Raw genomic sequence first — 26,553 nt, forward strand, 5'->3', positions numbered from 1 at the left:
AGGCTCAGAACAGAAAGTAAGCTCAGTTATACAAGAATATGGGACATACATTCCTTGTAGCTTACAAGCGAAGATTTGTAGCTACTACGGTGCCACACAGACACCACCTCTGGGCATTTGGATTCTCTCTCGAGATGGTGTCACAGAAGACACCATGTTACTGGGGACGGTACCAGGATTTAATGGGTGCTTGTGGGCAGAGCAAAGCCCCCTCCTTCCTCCTCAGCTCCTGCTTCAGTTATGAAATCTGAATTGCTTAAGGAGCGACAGAAGTCCTCATTCCTGGCCTTCTCCCTGTCCTGTCACAGGGCACTGGTACCCTACAGAGGGCTTACTACAATCCGGTGTCCGAAATACCGATATTGTCAAGATTATTATCACATAAAGAACTATAGCTCTTGCTGTTTTGAGTGGAATTTTCCATTTCTTGGGAATACTTCTCTTTGGGAACACTTCTAATTTTACACTGGAAATCAGTTGGATAAATTGGGGTCAATAGGCACAATTTTTGCTTTTCAGGCTTTTTTTTATTCTTCCAGAGCATTTGGATCGATCTTATAGACAGGAAGGCCTTTGCGGCTACAGCCATCACCAGAATCGAACCTCATCTGAATTTGTGTAAAGGAAAAAAGATTCCTTTTTCCTCCCAATAAATATTTCTCTCAAACGGATGGATTGGACTACGTATACAAAGAGGAAAATGTAAGGTTCAGTGGCAGGCTTGCAGCGCCCAGGTTGAAAAAGTGATTTTAATTCTAATTCCTGTGATGGGACCTCAGGACAGATGACCCCACTTTGTTTGTTTGTGTAATGGGAACGATACAACCTATTGTGCTGGACTTTTGCAAGAGTTATATTAAGTCTTATATATAACAGTTATTTCTGAAGTGCTATATAACAGTAAAGCATTATTATCAGGCAGCTAAGCAAAGTTAAAAGCTTTAATAAAACCTATCCTTTCCTGACTATAAGGAGACATTTTCTTACCAGTGTGCAAACAAGACATATTTGCCGTTAAAAGTTTTGTTTTTGAGACCAAATGGCTCAGGAAGCAATAAAGATGATCTAATATGTCAAGAGAGACATTTAAAAAAAGGAATAAGTATATTATAGACAGAAGTAGGAGACAATCTACTTCTTTTAAAGAGCCATATCTATTCATAGCATATTTAGAAAAGTACTGAATTCAGGAATATGAGACCTAGGAAAGTGATCTAAAGAATCAGGGCATCATTCAGTACAAAATATTTAGTCAGGCAAACTAAGGTTAATAATGGGAAGATTAAATTGAGGCAGTCCTTGAGAGACGGGTATGTACAGAGCAGGGAGGATAACTGCCTTTTTACCGCTGTATCCCTATCACCTTGATTTGTGCCTGGCCCATCATAGGTTTGCAAATGATTTTTGCAGAATGAATGCAGAAGTTCCAAGTATCACGAAGGGAGATGCATCTTCCAAGCTGAAATTAATATCGGAACTGTTCAAACAAAGAGACACATGCTTGTTGGTTCAGATTTATGAAATAAAGATGTGGACTAATTATAATGGCAGGCTGAGCCTTTCAGCTTCCTTAATTATTCCAAATTTTTGACAACCTCAGGATTGGAGTTTTCTTCCCAAACGTCAGTGGTGGGTAGTCAACAAAACCTAGAATGAAAGAAAGCTAGTCTTTCACCGGAGAACCTAATCTCTTAGGTATAGGAGAACAAATGGGTCAATATTATTCCATTGTCGATGGCCGGTGGGGCATTCCTATTACGGGTTCTAAGGCTATATCTGGGAGATCTGTGAGTCAGTTGATCAGGAATATCTGCCCTGGGCATTGAGATCGAGGATGGTAGACAAACCGCTTTGTTTTCCAGTTGAAGGTTGAATTTGTGGATGATTTCCTACTTGCTCTTTTGGTAACAACCTCATGATTATTATGAGATGTGGCTTATAATGATGACTGAAACTGGCGGGATTTGGGAATAATATTGCAAGATTGACAGAGACTGAACCTACAAGGGGCAGATATGTATGACATGTATCTTCCATGTAAGTGACACTCACCAGAGTATATCACCAAATACACATGTGTTTGTCTGTCTTCATCTCCCAGCCTCTGTCCAGTTAGTGTGGGGCCATGTGACCGAGTTCTGGCCAATGAGATGTGAGTAGAAGTGGTATAAACCATGAGTAGGCCCTGCCCCCTTAGAAACATCTTGTATGATCACCCAGCAAACTCTCCTCCCTTGCCACGTTAAACCTTGGAGGCAGTGTTCTCCAAATGACATAGGTACAAGGAGAAAAGCTCATGACCACCCTGCGCTCCATAGGAGTGAGACAAATTTTGTGGAGATTTTGGGTTTTGTCTGTTGCAGCAGCTAGAGTGAATTACCCTGTTACCTACTACCACTAACTGCTAGAGGAAGTGGTGTGTTTTGGTGATGGGAAATGACTTAGCCTATCTAAACATATGCAGGAACCTGCTTCCTGAACAGGGTCCTCGAGACAGCTCATTGCCCTACCTGCCTATGCCACCATTAGGTCAGGGAAGTGTACTAGATCCTCTTAACTCTGCTTGCCTGGGGGTCATGAAGAGCTAGGGGCACAGGAGAGGGATTTAGCTCTAGCACACCAGGCATACTACTGTGCAATGGATATATCCTTCAAAAAACACGTATTTCAATACCATCATTCCTTCCCATGGGTTTCTGGTTGCCACCAAGTTAAGTTTAAACCCCACAAAAAAACAACACAAATCGGCTGCTGTGGTATTAGTGACCCTCTGTGTTCTGGTACGTGTGACTTTTCCAAGCGTAGTCCTCTTTCGGGAACCTCTGTTGAGATGAGGGGCATTGCTTAAACATCCCTCTCACTTCTTTCTTTCGCCTGCTATTCTTTTTGATTTCTTATCTCCCTTTATCTCAGTCTTACAAATTCCTACACCTCCCACATCCTCCTCCACCTGGCAAAAACAGTTTCTCCTTTCTATGAACTCTGGCATCTCTATCTTTCTGATGGCATCTCCCCGCCACCTTCTGGGGGACACTACAGCAAGGAATTTATGGCAGCCTTTCCTCCTGGACCATGAACTTCTGGAGAGAAGGGAAAATATATCTATTCGGCTTACTGTCGAATATTTCACGGCACACATTGGATTGCCCACTGCTGAACAAATGAGTGAATAAATGAAACATCTTCTTTGCAAAGCTATGAATTCTCTCGCTTAAAAAATTATGAAACAGTCTCTGTAGATATAGGAGGCAGCTTCAAAGAGAACAAGCATATGAAATATTATAGCTCTGAATATGCTAAAAACATTTTATTTACTCATAGTATCAGGATGCTGGAAGGATTTTATCCTTATTTCCCTCTGGTCTGGCTCTTGCTTTTTTTTTTTCTTTTTTAAATCAGAGATCCACAGACATTTTTTCTATGGGAGTGAAATAAAGGATGGAGATTCGGGGTGGGCAAAAATATAGAGCTGTCTTTTTTTATCTAAAGCAATTACCATGAGAAAAAACAGCTTTCTTCTTAATACAGCAATTCCATAAATAACAGTAAAATTCTTGATGCCCCAGCAGTAAGAAGTCTGCAGGGCAGCACCAATGATGTATACTGCTGGCTGGGAGAAACTATTGTTTACAAGCTAATTATTGTATAACAAGTTGGCTTTAGTTAGCTATTTGAGAGGTTCAAACAGCAGATTTGGAAAGATAAAGTGTGTATCAGCATGTACATTTTTTTTTGAAATCTCTTATTAAAAATAATAGTTTGAGAGAATTGAAAAAAAGCGAGTTAGAAAAAAACAGTTTATTAAGTAATACCATATAAATAACTTGTTACAAAAATTGATTTGCAAAAGGCATATTTACTCTTTGTGAGAAATCACTTTTTAAATTGCATTCTTTTCAAATGTATATGTCTAAGAAAACAAAGGAAAAGAAAAGAAGCCATTTCAAGGAGCATGTCTTTGCCATTTGACTACCACAAAGGGCCCAGCCACACTGAGCTGTAAGGTCATTGTCTTACCTCACCTTCGAATACAGGAAACTTCCTCATGTGAACTGTGAAGTTACACAATCTCCCCGACTAGAAATGTTGATGAGAGCTGAGCCCTGGTTGTTTCTATCAGGTGTTCTCATCGCCAGAGATACGGACGAGAGAAAAACCCTGTGACTGAGCGTTACAGCCAGGAAATCTCCCAGGGTGGCATCAGCTTCAATTTATACTTGCGGGTATTTTTAATTAAAAACAATCAATACCAAAAAGCTTTTATTTTCTGGGTTTAAAATCACAAATCACAGTAGGAGAATGCCAAATTGCCTTAGCTTGGTACTGCTGAAGACGCACGTAGCATTTATTATAAGGCCTATTCTTAATTCAGTTTACTTTCAAAGCCATGAAAAGAATCACAAACAAAACAATACGGTGGTTTTGAAGTGTTTCTCCATTTCTTCCGAGCAGATCACTTGGTTTGCTGCACAGCATTCTCCCTGAACGCCTTAGCAGTTCTATACATTTGATTCCTTAATAAATGCTAAACTAATAGATCATAGAAAACTAAAAGCTTATAGAAGTGCCTCTAAACATATTTACATAAATAACATAGTCTCGCAAGAAAGACCAGGATCTCATTATAGCGGAATGCTTTTTCCACAACGCTGGGTCCATGCCTCATTTGTCAAATTAACCCCATTTGAAGAGAAATTTGAGTTTGTGGTCCATGGGTTTAAAAAAAAAATGGAATTAAGCAACTTGTAAAAGCTCTTTTGAAATTAATCTAATAACCCAGTGGCTCTCAGGCTAAGTGCCTCGGTCCTGTCTGAAATACAGTGGGTAATAGGCTTTGTTTCCATTTGACCTCCTTTTGGCACTTTCATCTGCTGGCTTTGTCGGGCTAACGTTCCCCCCAAATTAAAAAATGAAAATGCATCATAAATAAGGTATTACAAAATGGGGAGTAGATTAAAGATTGTCTCAGCAATGCTTAAATTAAATTGGCGATGCAGAGACCATAAACTTCTGGCTTTAAAAATGAGCTATCTCTTTATTAACTTTTAACAAGTGTGTGAGTCAATGTATTTCCTTTCTAAGAGGGTATTCGTCTGCACACTAAATAGTGTCAGGGTCTGATGTTTTTTGGTCGAGAACTGCCCCTTTAGAAAACTATTCCATAGATGCCAAAGGGAGATTAAAAATGCTGCAAGCATAATAGTCACTGAACTTTTAAGGAGACCATACTGTAATTCTGTATTCTCTGGAAAAGAAAGCTGCTTGTCAGATCTTGGGAAATAGTTCATCTTGAAGATCCATACACTAAGTCTTAATCTTTCCACTCTTGTGATCTGATAGAGGGGGCTGGGTTTTAGTGTTACATATAAATGCTTGACTGTTTAATCCCCTGGCACAGTTCAAAATAGATTTCATGTAGATGAAATCATAAAAATTAAAATGACACTAAAATGATCCATTTTAGAGGACACCCTTCAAAATAGTGGCGGGGGTGGGGGGGTGGTCATGGCTTTCTAGAGCATTCTTCCAAAGTAATTATATTGCTTTAAAAGTAGTGGCTAGGGTAAGAGAATTTATTTGGTAGTTTGGTTCCTGGGGAAAATGAATTTAGGTGTGCCTGATTTAAACACTTAGTTTGTGCCCAGGAATCAGCTCTGTTCTTCCCTTTCAGCTGCATAATTTTATGGTCCTCAAGTATGTAGAATTGAGGAATTCTTAATTCGTAGTTTGTACATACACAGTTATACATTATTATCTCTTATGAAACAAATACCCATTTGAAGGCAAAGCATTTGATGGGAGGTATTGCTCAGCAAATCAGGACATCTAATATTCATGTACTTAGAAATGAAAGTAATGGAAACTTTCTAAAGTTAATTTGGATTTGTAAGATTTGGATGTTTCTAAGATAGAAATTCAACTTTTAAGAGATTTTTGTAAAACTTTTTTTGGAGCTCAAAATGAACAACTAAGCCAGAATTTTTTTTTAATGAGTTAAAATTGAATTGCAAGGTTTTGTTTCATTTGAAAAAGGAGTCCATTTGTATCTGAAACTCCCTTTATGCAACTAAACTGTAGAGCTAAGAAAACTCTGTAAAAAAAAAAAAAAAATTTATTTATTGTGCCCAGAGCAGGTCCTGCCTTATGGTTCCATGGAACCATATTTTCTTCTCTCCCATTTGATTTCATTTTTTATTTAGAGACAAACAATATTTATGCCTTTCAGCAGAAAGTAGCTAGGAAGTGAAGGGATTATAAACTTATATATGATAGTTTTAACATTTTAAAAATCCCAGCTTATTTTAGGGAACATCTTAGTGGCTTGAAGAAACTCTCCCCTTTGAATGGAGGGGGGAAAAATTTCAGAAGGGCCTCGAAGTCCTTAAAGCAATCACAAATGTGATCTGCTTATAATTAAGGAATTTTAGTTTCATAGTGACTAAACTAAATATTAAATTTTACCTCTTCCCATTTTCCTTCCATCCTTCCTGTCATTAACATCTAATATCAGGACAGAGACTTTGTGAAAACTGAGCCGAAAACTAGTTTTTTTCTTCAGTAATCATTCATGTTGGCTAGGGTCCTTAATGCCATATCTTGGTGGGAAGGAAGTGAGACCCACACAGCATTATGGAAATACGGCTCTTATTATTTCCATGACATCAGAGAGTATTAATGGTAGTAAATTATTTGTAGTAAAATACTTACAGGACCCTAGTACTAAATATTCAGCTCTAGTCTTAAAGATTCCAATTTCTTAGGGATTCAATTCATCATCAGGTTTTGTGGTAAGAGACTAAGCAGTTATTTCAATATTTAGTAATATTAACTTGTTCTTGGCTCACTGTACCATCTTTGAGGTGGGACAATATACCCTGCCAATTATATCTCAAATATTCCTCTACAGAACGACTTACTTTCACTTATGAGGAGAGAAAAACCTTACCCTTAAACATTGAAAGTTTCTAGTGTCGACCCTCAGACATTCCAATTAACCCAAAAATTCAAAAGAAAGACTTCTGATGATATCTTTCTTTTTACAGGACTATCTTTCTTGATACAATTTATTACATGACATGAAACATAAAGACAGAGAGCTCTTTAATTTTACAGTAAGTCATGTGATTAAGGTGGTGTTCTATTGCTATAAATAACTAGTTCTTACCAATTAATTTACTAAGCTATCTTTTTTCAACACTTAACTGTGACTATGATATTCATTATAGTGAAACCCTCCTGTACTATTTTGTTTGCATTCTTGTGTGTGCGTGTGTGTGTGTGTGCGTGTGTGTGTGTGTGTGTGTGTTTGTGTGAAGAACTAACAAAAGAAAACCCTGAAAACATGAAATACTTGTTAGTACACAGGGAAGCCCATTACAAAATAGGAAACCATTCAGGAAACACAAGGTAGAATATGGATTTAAAACTTTTTCACTCTAATTGGGTAACCCAAAGACTACATTTCTCTTATTTTAAAGGTGCCGTCTTTACTTCCTGGGTAATAACACCTATTTAAAACTTAACTGTATGTTTCCAAATAGAAAGTATGTACTGATACAACAGTATCCCCAAGTAGAAATAACATTAAGATTATCTGTAGAAAATTAACATTAATTGAAAATAAATCCCTAAGACTAATACTTGAAGTCAGCATATTCTTAAGTACATAATATATATTTATATATATATATATATATGTATATATATACACACACAGAGCCTGGGTTTGCTTTTTTTTTTTTTAAGTTTTCAAAACAATGATGTTTTCATTACAGTACTTTTGAAATTTCTGATGACTGCACAATGTAAGATTCTAATGATACAAATCATTAGAACCGCCATATGAAATAAATGATTTGAACCTGCCAAAAGGATTAGTTCAGTTCAGTTGGGTCCTCTGGATAATAACTATGATGCTAATTGCATAATTAGAGAAATAATAGATTGGATGGATTGTACATTACTTTTCTGTTGTAGTTTGAGACCATTACTTTATCATTAGTTCAAAAGACAAGGATGGCACGGTTGCCATAGCAACAAAGTTAAAAACATTGAAAAAATATTAATGCTCTTGAAATGCTCTTGAAATATTAATGCTCTCAACTATCATTTTAATACAATCTTAAACAATCTTATTGAAGAGAATCAAAATTTTCCCTTTGTAAGCATCTTCCAAACATGTCCTATGTAGTTTTTTACTATGACCTCAACAATATGTCTATATCTATCATGTCATATAAATATATAGATGTTTCCAGATGTGAAGGACAGGGTTTCAAGTTCAAGTGTAGCTGGCTCTCATTTCCCCATTAAACTCTGAGGGTGGGATTTGAGTTTTATTTAATCTATCTTTACTAATGCAACTTAATTGTGTACGAAGTATCTGGAGAGTATGAATTATTGTACTTCACGCTGCTACTTTCAAGTATATTAGAATAATACTGACAACAACTACAGACAAGGAGTTAAAATTTGTCTCAGAAAAGTTCCTTCAAGAATTTTAAACAATTAGACTTATTTGTAATTAGCCTACCGATGGTTGAAATAATTTTAAGTGATCTGTGGTACATTTGATGGCCCAAACTTTAAAATGTTAAGTATTTCCTTTGTTAACATCATTAGCTACTTTTCCTTTCTCTTTATATGGTACAAGGGCAAACTTTTGCAGGTTTAATATATAACAGATTATGAGTTAGTGGCCAAGAATGAGGTATTACTACATTTTGTTTGTTTGTTGTTTTTGAATGTTACCATTTAATTTGCTTCTAGTCCAAAAGAGGAACACGAATCTTAAAACGTTGGTGGATTTGATGTTTTGAATAGTTATCGGTGCCAGATAAAGTGTTTAAAGAACAAAGAGGACGGGCAAATGCCATTTTGAATTCTTTGCGACACACCCATATATATAGTTCATTATCTCCTCCGGAGCTGGTACACCAGGACCAACCTCACAGTGGTGCCTCCCTCCTTTCTCCTACTAAAACTGTATTTTTTATCATTAAAGCACAGTCCGTCATCCCATTAACATGTGAAATGCACAGCCAGAGCAGCCAGCTGACCTGAGTCAATGGCGGGGAAACTGAGCAGGTTCCCGACTTGCCTGCCCTAAGAGAGCGAGGGGAAATACGGCTCTGGCGCCCTCCTCCAGCACGGGGCCGTGGGCGGACTCACGCGGTTCACTGGATGCGCTAAAAAATAAACCATTTGCCTCCTGGAAGCTCATAAAAGTGTACTAGAAAAAAGTCTAACGTTGGGTCCACACGGACTGCAGCCATCGGCGTTTGGAACGGGTAGAACAGAGAACCCTTCACGGAGCGGCGGATAAAGTAGAAAGAAAGAGCCCCTTCACCTAGTTTCGGGGTCATACTGGAAAATGAAAAAGGCAACGCATTAGGAGTCTTTGTCACTGTCCACGCCTCCATACATGTCCGCGAGCTTTTTGAACCGGGGGCCCCAGTCACTAAGGTAGTCGTAGTCTTGGTCTCCATCCGTGGTCACCGACTCCAGCGAGCTCAGCGAATCGGCCACCGAGCCGGTGCCCTCGTAGGCGTAGGTGGCCAAGGAGTCGTAGGGCGGGGCGGTGGGGTCCGTGTCGTTCTCCTTCAACCTTTGGTTAATGAAATCCCGGACGTCGGTGTTGTCGCGAGCTGCTGGAGTCCGTCGGGGCAGAAAAAGGGCCTCGGGCACGATGTCCCTGCGTAATTTGCTGTCCTCTATGGCTTCGGGGTTCCGCAGGGTGCCGATATCAAAGGCCTGGGTGTCCTCCTCTCCGCCACCTTCGTCGTTGTAACTGACAATGTTGTCTCTGATGTCCTCTTTGGATATGATCAAAGGTTCTTTCTTCCGCTGCCGCCTCAAAGCTGCAAACAGCACCACTGTAACTGGAAGCAGAAACAAAGCAGAACGGGGAAGGGAAAGTCAATTCGCCGCCCAATTACTGTCAGCAAGAAACACTGCTCCAGCGTGAAGTTTGAAAACTTCTCTAGGAAACTGCAGACTCCACTTTTATTGCTTTGAGGCTGGGCTGGCCTCCACGCATGATCAAACCAGACCCCCCCCCCAACCCCCGCCCCAATATTTACTCCCCAAACGGAGTAAATATTTGAAAGAGAGTTACGATTTAAGTAGAGGATAAAACACCTTCATATTTTGCCAGTAGTTCCCTTTTGCTTTGAAACGGCAAGCTAGTTTTCAAGGTAAGGAAAAAATAAAAAAATAATATAAAAAAGCTCGAACAGCGAGAGTGCGGCAATCAGAGTGCAAATTATGCTGAACACCTAGAATGCTCTGAAACTGCTTATAAGCACAAGGCTGGCACCTCCGGGATGTGTTGAAGCTTTGCATAACTCCGCAGCTAAAATAACTTTTGCACTATGCCTTCTTCTTCTTCTTCTTTTTTTCCCTGAGAGAAGTGTAAAATTGGTTTAAAACCCAAAGCAGAGATGTGAATGTCTGCGTACCTTTCTACATAGAAGGAGTAGGATTACATCTAATACCTGGAGAGCCCCAGATACAATTCAGGAAACCATTCTGGACCTCAGCCCCTGTGAGAGGGGACAGGTTCTAAGACACGCACCAGCTTATTTCTGTTTGAGCTAAACAAAATAAACACATTTAAGAGGGAACTTGAAAAAAAAATCTTTCAAGGGTTCATAGTTTGTAAGTTTGTTGCCTGGAATGTTCATTCTTTGGATTTTTCCTCCTAACTCAAATGAGAGGCAAAGCAAGACTTGTGTTTAAACAGCTCCTGATGTTTCTTCACAGCTGGCTGGGTTGGACACAGCTGGCTACCCGTAGAGAGACACATCTGTGAATGGACACACGGGTGGGAAAATAAAAACTCAGACAGCTTAGAGAAGAAACCGCCGTCCGGAGCAGAAAATGTGTTGTTAAACTGGGTTGGTCTAGGGGTGTTTACTACAGGAAGTACTAGTAATGTGTGTGTATTTTCTCATCCATAACGTGGTCCAGATTTTAGGAGCCATAAAAAATTGAAATATTGTAGTAAGAATTAGAGAACAATAACTTTGGGTGGCTATGTATATCTACCTATATAATGATGGATATATGCATACCCAGATATCTATATTTTATAATTTCGGATGTTAACAGTATTAATAATAATTAGTTATCTATCAAGAGAGTTCTATATGCCAAGCACTGTGCTAAGTGCTTTACATACTGAATCTCATTTAAGTATCACAGCAGCCTTACAATGTAGGTACCATCATTTTATAATTTATATGTATTATATGTATTATATAATATAGTAACCATTTTTCATAGAGGAAATTGAGATTTAGAGATGTTACACTATACAAACAACTCAAATCCGGGTCAGTCTAAAAAGCCAACACTTTTAATCGCCAACCACATTTGGATTATAGACTACTTTGGAAGGCTGTCCAATATTGCCATTTCAAGTGCGTGGTTGTATATTTGTACACATTCTCTCTTGCTGCCAAAGAGCATCCTCATGCCTCATTTGTCCCGGCCATTCCGGGCGTTTCTACATTTATTCATTCACTAAATGTGTAGTGCCTACTCTGTGCCAGGTACCGTTCCAGGCACTCTCAGTGGAAAACATTCATCAGGAGGCGGGCCGGAGTGGTGGTGGCGGTGGTGGATGGAGACCCAATTATTAGAAATTATTAGAAGGTGATGTGTACAGTGTAAACCAAAACAGAGCAGAGGAGGAGGGTGAAGAGCACTTCGGCGTGTGAAGGAGAGGCTGCATATGCTTTTTAGGAGATTGCCTCCTTGAGGAAGTGCCATTGCAGCAAAGGCGTGGGGAGTTATCCAAGGAGCTGTCGGGTGAAGAGGACAGAGCTAGAAGAAGGGCGCTGGGATGGTAGGGTGCTTGGAGTGTTTCACAAACAGCCAGGAGACCCTACAGCTGGACCTGAGGGAGCCACCCAACCCCCCACCCTGACGGGAAGGGAGTGGGGAAAGGCCATGTCCTGTGGGGCCTGGAGGCTTCTGTATGTCCTCACTTTACCCTGAGGTGCACGTGGGTGGAAAATTGCAGGGCTCTGGGCAGAGGGATGCTCCTCATCTACCCTTTGTGCCGGATTCCAGTGTGACCAATGGCAAGGATTTGCAAAACAGAGAATTGTAACTAAGGATGGCCCCTGGGGATAGCGAATAGAATCAAGACGAATGTCTCCAAAAGCATTCAGCCCTTACGTACAATGGTCCCGCCACCATTTAAAGCAAGATTGTTTACCCAGGCGTTTATCACTACCGAATTCCGCCCCAGTTGACGTGATCTGTATTTTTTTGTTTTGGTCCTTTGCACACTCGAAAGTGCAGTACCTAGAAGAGAGGGCACACTGGGCAATGGAAAGGCGTTTATTTACGGCCTAATTTCTCCTACAGCTACAACTGCCTGTGTCTTTTCTTTTGGACCCAGTGTACATCTGAACAGAAATTCTAGAAGGTAGATCTTTTTCACAGCTAACTTTTATCAACTAAAGATGTGAGTTCTAAGCACGTGGAACAAAAAACATACATTCTGAGAGAGTAATAGCTTTCTTTCCAGTAACTGACCTCCTCCCTTTTCTCTACCCCCTGAGGCCAGAGGACAGCAGTGAGATTTGGGGTGGGGCGATGCTTGGACCAATTTGTGCTCAAATCCCATGGGAAAGCTAGAAGGTATAGCAAGGCATCTGAAATCAGCCTGCCTAGGCTTGCTTAAAGGATTTGACCCTTTTAGGTCTGTTTCTTTCTGTGAAAGAGAGGCAGTAATACAGTGCCCAGTGTTGTCTTCAGGAATGAGTTCGTCAATGTGTGAGTTCTGTAGACTGTAAAGCACCATGGAGACACGAGATGTCGTAGTTGTTTTCACTGTGGTTTTATTTTTGTAAATAAAACAAGAGATGCCACAGGGTCCACTTTATTGATGGCAGATTTCCTCCCACATTGGTGTGGCTTTTCCGTCTCGTAGGAAATCTGTTAGCCTCCACCTTCTTTGACTGTCTCGTTTTCGGTTCGGGCTCTCTCTCAGCCTGGACCTTGCCCTGCCTTCTCTGAGCTCACAAAGAGAGCAGACTGTGGTGTGGAAGCACCAGGGCTCAGGCAGAGAAGACCCGAGTCTGGAACTCGGTTCTACCACCTATTAGCTGTGTGATGTGGCTACAGGCTGCACTTCTTAGGGCCTTGGTTTTCTTATTTGAGATGCAGATAAATATATACCAGGTAGTTCTGAGGGTTAAAGGAGAACAGTTGTGAAGCATCTTGGCCAGTGTGTAGCCCACACTGGTGTTAGCCTAGAAGAGGGTCATCCCCATTGAGTTCCTTTTTTTATTAGGTATGGAATTCCAAAGAGACTAGACCAGATGTAGGGAGCATAGAGACAAGTTAGGAGTAATGAGGAAACAGTGAATTTACTGGAGGAAGGAAATGATGAAGAGAGGATAATGGGAGTTGGTGAGGAGGAGAAAAGCCAGTGGGGTGGGGGGCGGGGGAGAGAAAATGGGTAGATGGTGAAGGAGAGGAAGAATCACCTGTTTGAGGTGAGAGTCAGCTCTCCTTCTATGGACCACAGAAGAGTCCATGGAATTCTCCCTGACTACAGCCCTGCCAATTCAGCCCTTCTAAAAGCAACCTCCCCCCACAAATCAAAAAGAATATTCATATCCTTCTCTTCCAAAACAATTTTTACAGACTCACACCATTAGAAACAGTGATTTGTCTTTGCACACTGTCAGCTTTTATTTATCCTCATATCTTAAAATACTTTCCCCAAATCTTCGTTGACAAAGAGAATCACAGTTCTGTAGTTAAGTTTTCAAAACTTCTGTTATAATTAGCAAAATTGATGTGGAATGTGCAGCTCTTAGGCAGGGATCCCTAGGCATTCTCCTTTTGGAAAAACGTAGGTCTTTTACTCTTTATTCTTCTCAATGCAATATTGTCATTTTTAAAAAGGGTTGTCCCACCTGTGCAAGCTAGGTTGACGTTTAACTTCTTACCTTTCTTCCACTTGTGTAGCAAAAGCTTACTTTGATTTTTGGAAGGACCGAATGAACTAACATTTGATTTCTTAGTTCCCAACACTCAGTGGTCTGTTGAGCATTTTTGAGCTCAACCTGTGTGCTTAATTCATGGGTTGAGGATAAAAATTTCATTTGAATCATTGCTGGATCTTGATTTTCACCTTGATTGCATTCATCTCTTTTGGGTCCCAGATTTATTTCCTCAGTCACAGAAGTTGTTTATTATTATGAGTCTGAGAAATAATAGACATTGTGTATGTGGCAGTTGGGGAGCAGGCTAAGAAGGTAGTGATTCAAATGGGTAGACCAAAGCAAGTTAGCTGGGTGGAAGAAAATTTAATCGCTTTTTATTTCCCTGTATGGGAGAGAAAAAGTCATCACATTTCTCTTTCCGCTTTCCCCATCGATCTTTAAACTTTACCTTCATAGAGAGGGTCATCAGCACACTCTCCACGCTGGATGACTTTCTCTCTTTAAAATTTAACAATGCTTGCCAGGTTAAACAGGAAACAACAAATGAAATGAAAAGGGCATATTGAGGGTGCCTTCCAGTCCCCTGGGATTCATTCCCTGTCTGATAGATAGATAGATTACTGGGTAGGTGATAATTGGGGGTATTCCCTGGGTAGGTGAAGACATGGGCAAGTTTCACATCTGTTCATTCTCCAGAGCTACTTTCAAGCAAAAACGTGTTCATGGTTGAACAACACAGATTCTCAGCATATAACTCTACTCACCTAGATCAGGCTATATGCCTTACTGGGGGAGGCGGATAAGTCTAGGGTGTCACAGTAACAGTGTGGGCCCCTCAGCATGGGGACATAGGATGCAGGGAGAAGCAGTTTACCTAGTAGGGTCACGATGCACAGAAGGATGGCGATCAGGGCCCCCGTGCTCAGGCCCGTGGGGTGCACGAGGGCCTCCGCGTGGCATGACTGCATGTTCCCGTGGTGGTCACATGCACAGACCCGGACAGTCACGGTCCCAGTGCTGCTTTGGACTGGGTAGTCGTTGTCAGAAATCACCACTGGCAGGAGATAGGTGCTCATCTCGTGTCTGTTATAGCCATTCTTCCGAGTTAAGATTCCTGCCGTGTTATCTGCAACAGGAAAACAGGAAATGTCATGTGCCTGCCACATCGTGGACTGTAACAATTGTGATGCTGATAGACAGAGAGAAAGATACCAACATATAGAGAAGATAACTTGGGCATGTTTACCTTTGTTGTCTTGAATGGTAAAGTTTGAGCCACTGGCTGCTTCAGGGGCCAGAGAGAACGAGAATTGGTGCCCGCTGTAAGGGTCATCTTTGTCAATGGCTCGTAGGGTCTGAATCAACTAAAATCAAAACCATAAAGCTGCTTTGAAGTTCAGCTAACTCAAAAGTGTTCCTTACAGTTTTGCAGTAAATTGCTTGACGATGTGATTTCTAATTTGAATTTAAAAACAATAGCCTCTAGAAAATTTACAATGAATCCCCTTTATGCAAGGAACTGATGGGTTATAAATAGAGGCAGGAATACTACTTTGTTGTGGGGCTGTCCCGGGCACTAGAGGATATTTCTCAGCAAGCCTGGCCTCCTCCCACTACACATCGGTAGCACCCTACTCTTGCTGACAATCAGAAATGTCCCCAAACAGTGCCACCTGTTCCCTGGGGGCAAAATCATGTGGGTTGGGAATCACTGCCCTAGAGTGATACAAAGCTATAAAAGACCACAAAGCTTTATGACAACATTTCAACTAAAAAAAATTCAGGCCGTCTTTGGACAGAGCCTGTTCAGAAATGCAGTCGTGATATATACACAGGCCATCGACTTGCCCAAGAGCTAAAAAGAAAGTTTGTGCAAAAAACACCGTCAGCTTCCTGCTTTAACATGAATTTTAACAGTGCACTTCTATTCTGACAAACTGTAACATAATTTTTATATCACTGGCAGAAAAGACCTATCTTGGGCGGGGACAAATGTGTAAAACAGGAAAACATTCACGAATTTGGATTACTTGTAGAGATGGGCAATATAAATTGGTGAAACTATGAGTTATAGACAATTGTAAAATATGTTCTGGTTATTGCTCTCCAGTATATATGGTAATTAAAAGTATGCTCACCAATTAAGATTTTTCCAATAAAGCTATGACTAATCTATTTTAATGAAAACTTAAGACTGATTTGAATCACATCAGTCTTTGAGAGTGATGAACTTCCAGTTCTTAAAAACTATTTGTTCTCTTACGCAAGTTAAACATTCATTCTGCTCCTTATTTATAGTATTAATTTTGTTAGCATTTACTTCATAGATAATTCAAAACTCGCCCTCAGCTCTGTGTATTAGAAGGTCTAAATTAATCTGACTGAATTAATTTGCTTTTTTATGAAACTCACCTGATCTGCTTTTGCTTTTTCGCAGACAAAGGTTTCATAGAATTCAGCAAATTCTGGGGCATTGTCATTGACATCTAGAACTTTGATATATAGAGGGACTCGGCTGCTTTGCTTTGGGTTATCTGCAACATGCCAAAAAGAAAAAAACAGGAATTTGTATATTGATCGCCAATCCCCTTTAGACAACGGTCACTCCTTTCTCATTCATACACAGATTGCCCAAGGCTGCTCTGAGTACCACAGGGCATTATGTGCCAACTTAGTCACCAAAAAGAATGAGATTGGTAGTTGTGGAGTTGAATACACCTGCTAGACATACATACGAGAAAAAGCTACTTGTATGGATAGAGTACAACTGGATAGCAAACCCCAGGGTCACACAAAATAAAGAAAAGCTATCCAGGAAAGGCAGGTTAGAGGCAGATTTTAAGAGAAGCCAAAGAAGCAGGGAAATGGGGAAAATTTGCACAAAAGAAAGATTGGGGCTTGGTGGGGGTGGAAGGAAGGAGACCAATGGTTATTTTGGTCTTAGTTCTTTAGTTTTCGTGCTGAGTACAAGCTCGATGTAGGCTCAGCACTTTGCCCTATTATCTTATTTAATCCTTACAAACTTCTGAGGTAAATACAGTTATCGCCCCTTACTCTAGAGATGAGGAAACCGAGGCATGGATAGGTTAGGTAATTTGTCCATCTTCACAGAGGTGGTAAGTAAGAAGTAGAGCCTAGACTTCAAGTTGGGTCTGTTTGACTCCGAGGCCCAGGCTGTTCATCCCGGATAACGAGAGGGCAGCGTCCATGTTGGAGGGAGGACTGGAGGTGAATGAGTATTTTGGGTAGTGTGGAAGACGGATTCCTGGTCGAAGAATCAGGCGTTGGAATCTCCGAGCTCCGCGCTCCTCATTCACTTCACTTATATAGATCTGTTTGTTCATGTCTTAAACATTTAGTGAGCATCTCATTTCTAATACGTGCCAGGCACTCTTCAGGGGGCTGGGACACACAGGGGGGCATAACAAAGAGCCTGCATCCTGGAGCTTTATTCTGATGGGGGCAGATAAACTGTAAACACACAAGTAGAGTGTCAGATGGTGAGTGCTACGGAGAAAATTGAGCAGGGGAAGGGATGGGAGAGAGGGGGAAGTGCTACTTTGAGTGGGATGACCGCTCAGTCTCATCTGATGAGATGCCACTTGGACAGGGACGTGAATAAAGAGAAGAATTAAGCCATGTGAGTATTTCCGGCTCTCCAGATAAAGGGAACAGCAAGTGCCAAGGGCCTGGAATGGGAGTGGGCTGGTTTTATGTAAGCTCTGGGCTTCTGTTGCATCAAAGACAGTTAAGAAGTTTAGACAATAAGATTCTTAAGCTCCTTTGCATCTAAAATGTCGCTCCCATTATTTTTCCAAAGTTGGAGCTGCCGAAGATGAAGTTTTAAAAGGTCTTTATCACTAATACTTTCAAATATATCACAGAAACATTAAATCTTAAAAAAAAATTTAGGCACAAAGCTTAAAATACACATGAAATAACTACTTCAGTAAAACATACAATTTCATGAGTCTTTAAAAAATGGTCCTTTTCGGTGTGAAAAATAATTTTGTAATTTTAAAGCTTTAAGTATGCTCTGTCATCGGTATCTGCGTTAGTCCCTCCACATAAAGTCTGGAGAGCAAATTCCTACCTAACAAATTGTAATTAGGAGTTCTCAACGCTATCGCGAAGCAATGCTTCATTTTGCCCATATTAGTTATTTATTATTCTACTCAATATTCTTCAGCCATTTCATATCTCATGAGTCAGGTTGACAAAGAATACTGCTGTAGTACACCATTAGATATGGAATATTTCACACTAGATACCCAACTGAGCTAAAAATATTTGAACTTTTAAAGTCAAAAACAAAAACTAAAAAACGAGCTATAATTTGGAAGCCTATTTTTAAACATTTAAGCATTATTTTAAAAATACTTTCTCTTTCATGTACTTAGGCCTACACATTGTGTTTATATTACACAGTTTTCACTGTGTATAATCATTTTATCTGAAGCATTCATTTGGCACTGTTTTTCTTTGCCTTCAATTTCATGGGGACTTCCATAAAAATCCGCTCTAAACATTTTATTGATTACTTGGTGGTTTGGATTGCTCACTTTGGTGGAAAAGCTAAAATTTATATCTCTTACTCCTATAATGATTTTGAAATAGAAATTATTTAGAAAGCTGCAGGATAGATATCTGAAAGATTTCTAAGTAATGCCTACATTTTTTAATATACTCGATTTCCTTCCCCTCCCCTCCCAATTCCAACCATGAGCCCATGTTTTTCAGCTGCTTCTGTAACGTTCTGATTGATAAAGCTTTTTGGAATCAAATCCAACATGTGCCAATTCAACCTCACTTGAGAGATGCATTCTCGTTTTATTGTTTCTGGACTACAGATCATCCACCGGTGCCCCTGCATTTGTGAATGAATTAACACCTGCCTAGAAGAAGCATTACTGCAAACAATTACAGGGCTCTTTCCCTCAATATGTATCGAGTAGGATATCAGGACATAGTGATGAATTTCAGCCTTGCTTCACCAGCCCTTGCCGGGACACTCACTCCATCAACTGGGGACAGCTGCAGTGTGAAGTTTGACTTACTGATCTCTGTTGCTATCACTGTGATATTGTGCCACAGCAGCGTTTCTCGGTCAAGAAGTTTCGATGTAAAAATTGAACCATTTCCAGAATCAATGTTGAATATTCTGTCCATATCTGTGTGTCGATCAACAGAGTACCTAAAAATGCAGAGTAGAATTTAGAATGATTTTCTTTTCTTTTTAAAAGTGAAATATAGTTGACACACAGTTACCTTAGTTTCAGTGTCCAGCATAATGATTTGCCAAGTCTACGTGTATGCTTTGCTTACCACGAGTGTAGCTACCCCGTCCCCGTACAATGCAAGAAAGGTTTTCTTTGTATTTGTTATTCTCACATCCTAAAACTATTCCCAGAATGTCTGTTACATGAATCTATCTACTTGTAGCACATATTTGCATATCTATAACTTAATATTAAGCAAAATATTCTGGGAAATTAATTCTTTGCAATTGAGGTCCTAATGGTAAACCCATTAGACAAGTTGCACGAGTTTGAGAATCACCAGTAAAGTTTCTTTCACATGTAATTTGTACCAAGTTTGTATAGTAATTGTCACATTTTAACTCACATTTTTAGAAACTTAAAACTTTAATGGGTACACAGGTGGTCATGTGCATGAGTAGGATGATTGTCCAGTTTGCTGTTATCCACTTTATTTTAAAAATCATTATGTAGAATGAAGCAGAAATTGGCTAGCATGGCTGCAAGTTTGTGAGGTGGGTAAAGGGAGACAGAAAATGAGGTTGGGGGGAGATTCAGAGTCTGAACTGTAGAAAGATGGGCTGGCCATGGCAAGGAGATGGGATTTGTTCTAAGAGCAGTGTGAATCTACCTGCAGATTTTAAGCAGGGAAACGTTCTGATCTAAATCACTGATTGAATTAAGGAGAATGGTTGGCTGGTGTGGTCACAAACTGGCAGAAGAAAAGAACAGGATTTGGGGAAGATTCCAAGTTCCCATTTTGCTATATTGAAGCTGAGGTGCTTAAGGAAATTCTGGGAAGGGGAAGATCTGGATTGACAACTTAGATTTCCAGTTCGCTTTTCTAGGAAGAGAAGGTCCAGTGAAGGAAGAAAAATGGTAAAGACGGAATCACTTAAATGGAGAAAATGGAGACCCACACTGCCCAGAGCAGAGTAGGAACTAGGTAACTATTTAAGGCGTACAGAGAATTCAAAGAAAACCAAGAGGTATCTTAGAAATCAAAGGAGGACAGAGTTTTCAACACTGAAATTGAAGGGTGACTGGTAGATTTTGAGAAATATTATCTTTATCAGTTTATTACTATTTTTTGGATTAGCTATATATGGGGAAAGTATGTGTGGACTCTGTTTTATGTAGGGGACATTAAAGAGAAAATTCTGGAGACAGTTGATATGTTAAGGTCATGAGGAGGAAAAATTGCCCATTTCAGCTAGAGTCTCAAAATTTACATCATGATGGAATATTTAAAAATGTTGGCTCAGTAGAAATACAATTAAGTAAATGACCAACTAGTCATACACATGTAGACTTATTATGAATACTCTAAGAAAAATAAGCTCTTGTTACTAACTTGTAATAGTGTACCATGTTCAAGATTCTGTTTCGATTGATTATTTTGCTTTAAAATATAACTGGTGAATTATAATACATATTTTATTTTACTAAAACACATTTTTGTCATGTATCAAGGGTCTAAGTAAAATAGATATTTGATCATTGTAGTCTATTTAAACCTGATATTAAAGAGAATTAAGAAGCTCAAAAACAATGTCTATATCTCGTCAGGTTAGAATTTTATATAAATCTAATATTTTATTATCAAGGGTTCATCTCCTACAGATAAAACAGCTATTATTTTTGCCATTTATTTCATGGATCAATGTTTATTAAGAATTTAGGCAACAGCATTGAACTTGATCACCTGCCTTCATTTTTAATTTGAGAATGATAAATACTTTATAGCACATAACTAATTACCCAAAAAGGAAATCTAAATATTCATAGACTTTGTAAGAAATTTAATGATTACCTACAAATATTTTTTTCCCTCATGAAAAATGTCAAGTTTAAGATATACTGCTTATTGCCTTTATAAGCTGTTACAATTTAGACAGCAGTAATCTTTTCTTGTTCTTCATCTGTTTTCTTCCTGCTATAGTTTTAAGTTTTACAGATAATCATATTTCCCATCCAGCCTTTAAATAAAGAATATGGGGTGAGGAATTTTTAGTTGAAGGTGGCTTTTGATTTTAGAGAGAAACCACTTAGGAAATACCCAAATGGTAGAGTTTTCCCCTTAATTGGGAGATTTAAAAATTAATAGGAAATTTCAAATGCCTACATTGTTTAGGAAAGTTGGTTTGCACACGAAGCCTTGTCTATTTGTTGTTTTTCTTTCCAAAGTAATTTTAATTCACATCTGCTATATTTACTGCTCAGTCACATTAACTGTAGTCTTAACAGATAAGGAACAAAGTTATCAATCTTAACATGATTACAGCAGATTATTTTGCAGGTAGCTCTTCACCCCCGTCCCAGAAATTTATTACTCTATTCTGTGATTCAATAATTTGTCTTCTAATGTATCTTCTCAAGTCAGGGAGATTTGTGGGTCAGGAAAGGAAGTATGTTTGCATGTAAATTTTCATAATATCTTTTCAGAGTGACATTTTATAAGACTCTTCCATGGAAGTCAAAGGGCATCTGTGATAAAGTTACTGGAAGAAAATTATTTTATGAAATTAAATAATTAAAGATTTGTATCTGCGTCACAATAAATCAGTGTTTTTGGGGGGAGAATTCTCTAGTATTAATTATGTACCTAACATATTGTCTAAAGCCTAGTTGTTCAATATTTACATCTTGGATAATATACACTTATATATCAATATATCTTATTTATATTTTTATTTTATTTTATTTATTTATTTATTTTTTTTAAAGATTTTATTTATTTATTTGACACACAGAGAGAGATCACAAGGAGACAGACAGGCAGGCAGAGAGAGAGGAGGAAGCAGGCTCCCTGCGGAGCAGAGAGCCCGATGTGGGGCTCGATCCCAGGACCCTGAGATCACGACCCGAGCCGAAGGCAGCGGCTCAATCCACTGAGCCACCCAGGCATTTTTAAGATTTTATTTGTTTATTTGACAGAGAGAGATCACAAGTAGAAGAGAGGCAGGCAGAGAGGAGGAGGAAGCAGGCTCCCTGCCGAGCAGAGTCTGACGTGGGGGCTCTATCCCAGGACCCTGAGATCATGACCCGAGCCAGAGGCAGAGGCCTTAACCCACTGAGCCACCCAGGCGCCCCCTTATTCATATATTTTTTAAAGATTTTATTTATTTATTTGAGAGAATGAGAGAGAGTGAATGAGAGAGAGAGAGAGAGAGGGAGAGAGAGATGAGAAGGGGGCGGGTCAGAGGGAGAAGCAGACTCCCTGCCGAGCAGGGAGCCTGATGTGGGACATGATCTCAGGACTCCAGGATCATGACCTGAGCCGAAGGCAGTTGCTTAGCCAACTGAGCCACCCAGGCCCCTCTTATTTATATTTTTAATCTTAAATCTATTTCTATATTTGAAATCCATATGTACCAAGAAAAGGCTGGCATAAGAAACTTCAAAACTGGTTGAGGTCCAGCCCAGTCTGACAAGTTAACTACTTCTTTTAATAAAACATAAAACAGTGCAGTGGGTTAAAATGGTATTCATTATAAAAAATAAAATAGACAGGGGCGCCTGGGTGGCTCAGTGGGTTAAGCCTCTGCCTTCAGCTCAGGTCATGATCCCAGGGTGCTGGGATCGAGCCCCGCATCGGGCTCTCTGCTCCACGGGGAGCCTGCTTCCTCCTCTCTCTCTGCCTGCCTCTTTGCCTACTTGTGATCTCTGTCTATCAAATAAATAAATAAAAATCTTTAAAAAAAATAGACAAAAAAATAAAATAAACATAAAAATGCAGCCTAAATTCCCAGGAGACATTTTCAATTAAAAACATGTTGATTGACCAAAGAGGTAACAAAGCTCATATTTGTATAAACTTCCAGCATTAACACCATTAAATTGGTCCTGACATTGACTTGCTAAGATTGTTCTCTTACACACTTAGGACAAACTCCAGCTGAGAGAATCATTGTGAAAATACTTAAGATTATTTCTTGTACAAGCATAGGCTGTCATTAATTTTCCTTATTAATAATATTAAATGTATGCAGAAGAACACTTGATCCATGGAGCTTACATGTGGCTACTTTGGGCTGACCATAGTCCAGTTCAAGTAGTCTACAGGTATTCCAGTAGAATGATAAAACAACAGTCTATTTTCCCAATGATTTAAAACTATTCCCTGAGAGTAAGCCAGGCATTTTTGTGTTTTAGATGTGGGACTTGCATCAGGTTTCATTCGAACCAAGAGCTCAGAGCTGAAAAGTTAGAAAATGATTGCCTTAGAATCTCAGACTCTTTCAACTGCAATAATGTTCTTCATGGGGCAGCCAGTGTGATCCTCTAATAAGTAGTTTCAGGTTAGGCCATACTCCTGTTCAAAGCTCTGCAGTGGCTTCCTACCTCAATCAGAATGGAATCCCGTCTTTACCAAGGCCTACAAATGGCCCTGTAGGGCCTACCACACTCTCCATTTACCATACTTCCCTGTTGCCTCCTGCCTTACAAACCACTCCCTACATTGCCCATTAGCTACATTAGCTCATAAGCCTCCTTGCTACTCCTTCTTCATGCCAAGTAAGCTCTGGTGTCAGACCTTACCCTCATTTTCCCCCCTTCTTAGAATGTTCTTCCACCAGATATCATCATGGTTCATCCCTTCATTTCAATCAAATCTCTACTCAAATGATTTCCTACCAAGGACAAGCCTGACCATACTATATATACCCTCTATTTCCATTTTATCTTACTGCTTACCGTGTATTTTACCTGATATCCTGCATATTTGTTGTTTGCCTATTTCTGTCTGTCCCAATTAGAATGTAAGCTTCATGAGATCAGGACTTGATAGTGTTCTCTGTTGTATCTCTAAAGCCTAGAACATACCTGGCATATGGCAGGTGTCCTGATCAGAATTTATCTGTGGGTTCACTGGCAAGAGTTTCTCTAGCTTGTCAGCTTGCTCACTTTTTTTTTTTTTAACAGGGGATAATTGTTAGAATAATATTCTGATTTAGCTGTTCTCTCATCTGGTCAACTAAGCTATTGACTCAACGCTGGAAGTTGTTGACTCCATTGCTCTCCTGATAAAATTCTAGAATACAAAAGCATCTGGGTTTCAAAGAGCAATGAGGCTTTCTTGCAGCATGATTTACAGCTAAGGTATAAGGAATGTATAGAGAAAATAGAACTTGCTTACACAGTATAAATTAGGATTCAGCTCTATTAATTTCCCCAGATTTTGCAGACATATATCATGAAGTGGTTCCTATTTTTATCCACGTCTGAAAAAGAAAAAATTATGCATCCAAATGGAGCATAATTCTGCCTCTAAGTGTTACATGATAGGTTCTTGTATACTTGAGAAACAGACTCATCCTGGTGTCTTGTTTATTAAAAGTCACGGAACTCTCCATGCTTCTCTTTGACAAATCTAAGGCCTTCCAGAAAAATTCCAGGCCATTCTGTTGTATTTCCTTGTACCATTTTCCTGTTAAGTAGTCAACGCCCATCGATCATTTTGAACCCCGCCCCCAGATTCTGTGTTTTTTAAATTTACGCTGCTGCTAAAATAATGTTTATTTTGAGCAAGGAGAGTAAAGATGCTGTTTAGAGTAGTTTTTCAGGAAGACCCAAGTGTCTCATTGAAAAAAAGGATTAATTTTCTAACTTTCAGGTGATACTTGCATAGCATTAGGCTAAAGCTTCTGAAAGAGATGGGTCGCAGGAGTATGCTTACTTGACTGGATTCCTGGCAGCATCTGGATCTTGGGCTGTGACTGAGCCTATTGTCGTGTTTATCTGAGCATCTTCTCTTATCTGTAGGATGTAGGCTAGTTTGCTGAAGACTGGGGGCTCATCCACATCTTCCACCATAATTCTGACAGTAGCTGCATCTTTGAACGGACCCAGGTAGAGAAAGCGGGGTTCAACGTGAGGATTGGAGGCTTCCACCTTGAGGGTATACACTTTCTTCTTTTCAAAGTCCAAGAGCTTGGGGAGGGTAGGGGGAGGAGACATATTGGAAGCAACCAAGACACACAGAAAGACGTGAGCCATTTTTAGTGCAAATCTTGGGTGAACAAATAGGACCCCATTGCTTAGGGACATCACCACGCGGTGTGAAATTGGGCAAAGGCATGGGAGTTCAGATGCCAAGCCCTCCTGATGAGGAGCGTGGGCTGCAACCATGGCCACTGTGGCCTTGCAAAGTGGGTGCACGGGTGCAAGGTGTAATGGACGGGGAAGGGAACCTGGAAGCAGGAGTCTTATAAGACCTGCTTTAAAAAAAAAAAAAAAAACTCTTGTATTTGACTAGAGGGACCCACGTCAGGAGCAAGTTGGCAAATATGTGGTAGATCATTCTGTTTCTATTGTCACATCTGGCTGTACTTGAACACTTACTGAGTGTTTTAAAATTTGCCAGTATCTGGACCCCCACCCTGGATCATGAATATCTGTGACGGGGGCGGGAATCTGTACTTTGAAATACTGCCTGCAGTGAGGCTGATGTGCAGCCAGAATTGAGAACCACATGTTCACATCATGACTCCCTTTTCCTCATTCAGATAAAATAGATTTATTTATTTATTTTTTTGCATGTGCATGAGTTGATAAAATATTCCAAGTGATATCCTGATAAGGGCACTGGGCTAATTACTTGCGAATAAAAGTAATGATCATTGCTGTCAGAGGTCTTTAGGAAAAGTATCTCTACTTCTGGAGACAAAGTGAACCCAAATGCTTATTGCTGACTTTTAGTTTTAGATGATGATATGACAGGGCTCACTAGAAACACAATTAATCAAGACATTAGTGAATGCGATTTAGTCGGCTAGGCAAAATTTCAGTTTGAATCTGATAAGGCACTAAGAAAATTAAAAAGGTTAATGCACACTAATGGGCTTCCTAATTATATTACAGTATAAAACATTGGTCTGAGTGTCGCTTAAACATGTTTTATTGTGTTTCCAGGTATTAAGACATGTAATCCAAAGCTTAAGAGGAAAGAATTTTCTCGTTATTTACATCCACCTATGCTTATCTTCACCAGCGGATATAACAGTGTGCTGAAGGAGAGAGAAAATATTACATCATACATGAGAGTAGTGCCATCATTTAAAAAAGTGACCAAAATTAATGTATTTTTAGCTTTGAGGCACACGGTTTATTGGTTTTAAATTTTTCCACACTTCTGTGTACTGCTCTGTGGTGCTAGACAATATTGGGGGGGGGGGATAAATAGTGAGTGAGTACATAGGGCACAAATTGGAATTCAGAAGTATAAAAAACTTATTATCGTATTCCAAAAAGTAGCTAGAGCTCAAAGGAAATTTGTGTTAATTTATTTTTGTGGTCTTTTTATATCCTCTCTCTGATTCAGG

At 39.6% G+C, this 26,553-nt stretch overlaps 1 protein-coding gene across 2 annotated transcripts in view; it reads right to left on the minus strand.

Annotated features, from left to right (window-relative positions):
- Positions 1-4,247: 4,247 nt before the first annotated feature.
- The window catches only part of CDH6 (cadherin 6), a 125,210-nt gene continuing 102,904 nt past the window's right edge, over positions 4,248-26,553 (minus strand). For both annotated transcript variants that reach the window (XM_046000245.1, XM_046000246.1), the window contains exons 7-12: positions 24,909-25,162; positions 19,028-19,164; positions 16,383-16,504; positions 15,217-15,334; positions 14,845-15,096; positions 4,248-9,881 (exon numbers count right to left, since the gene is read on the minus strand). In XM_046000245.1, the coding sequence (XP_045856201.1) occupies positions 9,391-9,881; positions 14,845-15,096; positions 15,217-15,334; positions 16,383-16,504; positions 19,028-19,164; positions 24,909-25,162 (1,374 nt within the window). In that variant the 3' untranslated portion in view covers positions 4,248-9,390. The remainder of the gene's footprint in view (positions 9,882-14,844; positions 15,097-15,216; positions 15,335-16,382; positions 16,505-19,027; positions 19,165-24,908; positions 25,163-26,553) is intronic.

This window comes from Meles meles, chromosome 3 (genome assembly GCF_922984935.1).
Source record: "Meles meles chromosome 3, mMelMel3.1 paternal haplotype, whole genome shotgun sequence".
NCBI lineage: Eukaryota > Metazoa > Chordata > Mammalia > Carnivora > Mustelidae > Meles > Meles meles.